We start from the raw sequence: 5,656 nt of genomic DNA on the forward strand, positions 1-5,656 counted from the left end.
GGTTGTTCCTGCTGCTGGAAGTGGGGAAGGAATATCCACTGTATTGTATTACTCCAATAATAAATCTACAGTGGCACTCCCAAGATTAAATCAGCCGATTCTACTAACGCAGGGAGTTGAATGCCGTCCGTTTGCTGAGAGCAGCAGCTTGGAAACTGATCTACATGGAAACGTGCAGCATAAAGGCTGTCTGCATACAAATGTAAATATATGCGTTGTGAAAATAAATGCAACTGTATGCACAGAGGTGATTAGCTGAGAAATTTGAGGAGATTCAAAATGAATTTAATAGATATTGCAAGTTGGACAGCAACGTGAAGTTTGTTTAAACTCAAGGTCCATCAAATTTATAAAGGAATGGAGCTTAATGTCGCAAAGTATTGCTTTCTCTTTTTGGAGCAAACTCTTCTTGCTACACAAGGGGATGTTGCTTATTAAGAAGTGTTTTGAGGGGCAGATTAATATACAGACTGACACACATTTGGCAGCAACAATGCACCTTTAAGGTAGTCTGCCAACATTAATGAAATTCAGAAAAGGAGACAATATAAGAACAGAGGGACCGGTTCATGCTGGAAGCAAGAAAGTGAAGTTGAAGTACTGCAAGGAAACTTAAGAAATTTGTGTTTATAATCAGTTGTCGCGTCTTTAAAGTAGAGCTTTTATTTTAAGATGGAGTGGTTTCTGTAGCAACATTTCAACTGTCAATCATATACTCATGATAAAAGACAAGTGGTTGCTTAACATGGCGGGTGTTACTTTGGCGTAGCATCAGGAAGTCTGCTTCCTTTACAGAAACTAAACAACAACATTTATCTAGATACACTAAAGCCCTGTGATCAGAGACACCATGAGAAATCATCTGGTGGCTGGATTTGGATGAGTTTTTAAAGCTCAGATGAAAAAAAATATTAGTAGCGCAAAGGCTAAAATAGATATTCTGTTAACTACGATTCTTCTTTAAGAGCAATTGGAATTGCGGGGGAAAAGAAATTGTAATTTTTACAAAAAGCCACATCTTGGATTCTCTCCTGGCTTTCACAAAGGAAACATCCATGCAAGCCAAACGAAACTGGGTGGAGATGCCTGCAGGAATTCGATGGAGATATGTTAAACATAACACACATCATGCTGCAGATTATTTTGATTGCATACAGACACACAGGTGTGCTCGCAAGAATTCCCCCAGAAGCATGTGTAGAAAATAAATTCTCGTAAACCCCCACAGGAATCACGACATTTTATTGCCAATGTATATAGGCTGGTGTTTGACAGCTCCTCCTTTTTCATGCGAATATTTGATCTATTTTTGCAGGCCTCTGATGGTACATTATTTATCGTCAGGGATACAAAGATTATATTCCAAATATTAATGCGCCTTTGTACTTACGAGCTTAAAAAAAATGGATTCATTGAAGAGTGAACAATGGATCTGTATAATATTAGAGTTTCACTTCTGAAATGAGTGGCAAAATATATTCAACTCGTCTTTCTAACCTTTGGTGGAAGAGAAGCATTTTCTCCCAGTCTGTGAATAAATACCCTTTTGATTAAAAAAAAAAAAGTTATTACTAAACATTCACACATGCCGTGACACACGCTGCTTTCCTCACTGCACTTTTATGAGCAGAACGTGTTTGCTCAGCAACTCCACGTCTTTTAAGTAAGTACATTTTTGCCATGTTATGCATCAGCCACAGTGGGTCTGCCCAGGGGGGCATTTTAATGGGTTGCAACGATTCAACTAAGCAGGATTTACCATGTAAAACGCGGCGTGATAAGTAGCAGCAGCAGCAGCACAATAAATCACAGACATTAAGGACGACGTTTCCTCGACTGGTTGTAGCGGGCTGCAAGCATGTTTCACTGTTGGTTAGCTTATTCGTTCACTGTTGCTTACTGCCTGTATATTTCATCAAACACTTTGTCACATGCATACAACCCAAGATCTGCTATTGATTAGATTTGAAGTACTTTGGGACGCAAGTTATATGTAAGTTTTTAAGGCTACAAAAGTTTCCAAGTGAAAACTTGGTAGGTTTTGAAGAAAGCTTTCCAACAAAAATATAATTTTTTTTCCCATGATACAACCCCAGGTTTAAATTCAAAATTTTAAAAGACATTTCTTCAAAAAGCAGAAAAAAAGGCTGTTGACTCTTCCAGTAATTGTCACCATTTGTGTACTTTATCACATTTTCCTAATTACAGCAGGTGTGGGAACTCGTGAATAATTCACGGTGTTTCAGTGGCTGCTATATAAAGCTGTAATGACGAGAAGTCAATATAAAAAAACCCCGTCTGCGTACCTGAAGTTGTGCATGAACTGTTTGAACTTATCGGCTCGTCTCGAGAGCGGGACGATGATGTTAATCATGACATCGGTTGTGTCCATCCTTTCATTCTTGACCTTCATCAGAGGTCCGAAGGGTCGGAAGAGGACCAGACGTCTGAATTCGTGACTCGCCTCCCCTCTGAAGGTCAGCTCGTACAGCGTCCCTTTGTCCCTCTCTGTACGACTGATACCTAATGGAGAAGAGATGAACTTATGACCAAACATGCATAAAATGCGATAATGTTAGTGTATGAATTAAAGGAACATAAGAAGCACTTATCAGTTATTTATCTTATTTTCAACAATAAAAAAATGGCAAATTTCTCCAAAATATGAATCCCTTGACTAAAATAGTAATTTTACTACAAGTTCTGGATAAAACAGAAAAAAAAACTGAGGTCTTGCTTGTTAAGGTTCAACCAAGAGAAGAAAAAAAAAAAGATTTTAAAACATATTTAAAATGCATTTAGTCACCTCAAACAAAAGTTGTTTGCAATTCGTCAGACAGGATTTGGCAAATTTTTTTTTTCCTTTCTGTAGGTGTTAATTCATATATTTAACTCTGCTGCTCTAACCACAAATGTATTTCCTTTCAAATGTGACACCATTTAAGGAGAAATGCACAAAAATAATTATCACAACGAAGAAAAAATTGAGCAATTTTGTGCCCTGCTTAATTTAAAGACAGTAACGATGCAGTTTTTTTTTGTTGTTTTTTTTACCCACAGCATGACTAAACCTTTATGAATAAATTCTGTGTCATACTGTGACATTTTTTCTTTCCAAACATACAAATCTAATGAGGACACATGAGATGTTGTCCAGTCGCTCTGCTGTTTTTTTTTTTGGCAAAGAGCCACAACATGCAACACTGAGGCACTTTCAGACAGAGAGGCTATTTTTGTAATATGCGCTAACATTCTTGTTACGGGCTTTACGTCAGCTGCCTCCCCATGAGGAAAGATGTTTTCCAATTTTTCTGCCTTTACAAAGATTTTTACTTGCCAGCAGACCTGATGAGATCACTTAGCAAAGAGAGAAAAGCGAAACCTAATAAAGAAAAAAATGGGAAGTGGGGCCAGACAGAAGTGAATCAGATAGGAAGTAGGACTGAAAAGAGAATATGACATACCAGTGAAAAATGACGGACTATTTGAGGATGATGGATATGAGGAGCAGTACAATAGAGGGGTTTCTATGGGCAAAGATAGACAGCGCTGATAGCAGCCCGAATTAAATGGTGCTAAATTGGCGAGCTTCCTGTGATCGGGGGCCTCGTTTCCCAGAGGGACACGATGAGCTTTCATTTAGTGCATTTGCCGAACAATTTAGGGTAAAAGCCTTCACTTCCTGTCTTCTGTCTCAGAGCAATTTTCTGTCTCTTTTGGAGGCCTTAGTGGCTGAATGGCTCATTTTGCAAACCTTTATTGCTTGTGTTTAGCTTCCAGTCACTGGTTTGTTAATGCGGCTTTAAATCTCTGGAAAAATGCTGATGCCATTCTCTTCTTCTTGGCTGGCTTCAATTTAGATAAGAACTGCTTCTTCAAGATGTAATGCAATTGATGGGCATTAGGGAGAATTAAAATATGTCTAGCAGAGAACTGCCAAGTCACAAGAAGCAGGCAGCGTGGTCCAACTCCAGACAACATGGGAGCTATTCTGAAAACGCACACAGATACATTAAGGAGTATATGCGCAAAGAAATCCAGTGATGACCGGAGTGAGATTACTTTGTGCTCATCCTTGGCCTTTCTGATCGGCAAGTCCAGTTCGACCAGGTTGTGCGGACAACAAAACAATTTCATTGTGGAAGTTACTGAAGTTAGCATCTTTCAGGAGTTAAAATTATAAAATGAGGAAGGAGTACCAAAAGTGAAAGATGCTTCTAAAAACTGAAAGTTGGACATCAGCAGATAACGAGAAGCCACACATGTCCTTTTCTTGGATTAGGAAGTGTTTGCACTTTTGGAAAACCTCAGAGCTAGGAACCGATTGGACATGAGATTCTTTTTAGAATGATAACCTTGAGTAAAAATGTTAAACATGTACAACATGGTTGAATCGACATTAAACATGTCTTTATCTGGACTGAATTGATTATATATTTCTGTATATAAACTCAGTCTATTTATTCTGTAAAGTGCCTTAATGTAGCATTTGTTGTGACTGTGGAACATAAATAAGCTTAACAGAGTTGCTTTAAAAAAATACAAAAATTATTCCTTTCTGTGACCACAATTATCCACACACCTTTGAGTATGTCATCATGACAGCTGATGTTTTTATTTGCAATATGAAATCTTCCAGCTACTGTTATAATCCCATAGTTAACGATCCTGTTAGCAAACTTAAGTCTTTTTTTTATTATTATTTTTTAAATTTACCAACATGTTTCTTCAGAGAGAAATTAATATTCAAGTCTATGGCTGGTCAACTCCAAAAAAATCAATTTGAATCCCCCTGCATACCCGTAGGTAGCCCTGCATTGCAATGCATAAAACACCAATAGCATGTTCTAGAGAGCATCTAATGAAAAATGTACCTCAATATACCTTGATGCAGGTAATTCAAATTCAAAAATACTTTATTGATCCCAAAGGGAAACTAAATTAATTTAATCAGTCCCTCGCTAGTCAAAGTTGAGAGAAGAGTGTACCAATTCTACATGAAGTACATTAATGGGAATGGCAGGAATGCTACATCTTTAATATTCCCACTAATGGTGGTAATTGCAAATATAACATGGTAAATAGTTTAAGAGGTCTAATTTCTAATAAACTTGTTTTAAAATAACAGAATCCCGTTATGCTGAAGTCATGGCTGTATAACACTGACTGCTCGCAGGCACACACACGCACAAACAAACACACACACGCGAACACACGCAGTCGCACACTTCCAGTTTGAATGAAGAGCAGCTGTGCTTATTTCCTGCGGTTTTGATCTGAGCTGAGCTGCGCAAACTAAGGGGATATCCTGGCAGCACTTCTGCACAAACACACTCAGATTTATGACCTTCCAGGAATATGCAGTGCCAGTTAGAGGGACAAAAAGGAAAAAAAAAAAGAAGAAGCAGAGCTCTTGTGCTAAGATGCTTCCTGAGTTATCTGATCTCAAACAGATGCAGATGTCTACTTGAATGCGTGTGTGGGCACTCAGGATGGACTGGATGTATTCAACTCCTATTGCTCAGCTCGTTTTGAGGCACTCTGGCCATATTCTTACAAAGTGAATGCCAATCTGCCCCCGGGCATGTTGAAAGACCCCCTACTTCCTCTGACGTGTCTCCATTCATGCTGCCGAGTTTTCACAAGGACGTTTTTG

At 38.5% G+C, this 5,656-nt stretch overlaps 1 protein-coding gene across 1 annotated transcript in view; it reads right to left on the reverse strand.

The window, feature by feature from the left end:
- Positions 1-5,656, reverse strand: part of LOC106941788 (chondroitin sulfate N-acetylgalactosaminyltransferase 1-like) — a 28,983-nt gene that overhangs the window by 16,597 nt on the left and 6,730 nt on the right. Inside the window, exon 2 of the mRNA XM_015024906.1 lies at positions 2,307-2,523. Coding sequence (XP_014880392.1) covers positions 2,307-2,523 — 217 coding nt within the window. The remainder of the gene's footprint in view (positions 1-2,306; positions 2,524-5,656) is intronic.

This window comes from Poecilia latipinna, unplaced genomic scaffold (genome assembly GCF_001443285.1).
Source record: "Poecilia latipinna isolate Pla-1442-1.1 unplaced genomic scaffold, P_latipinna-1.0 Scaffold3866, whole genome shotgun sequence".
NCBI classification, from domain to species: Eukaryota; Metazoa; Chordata; class Actinopteri; order Cyprinodontiformes; family Poeciliidae; genus Poecilia; species Poecilia latipinna.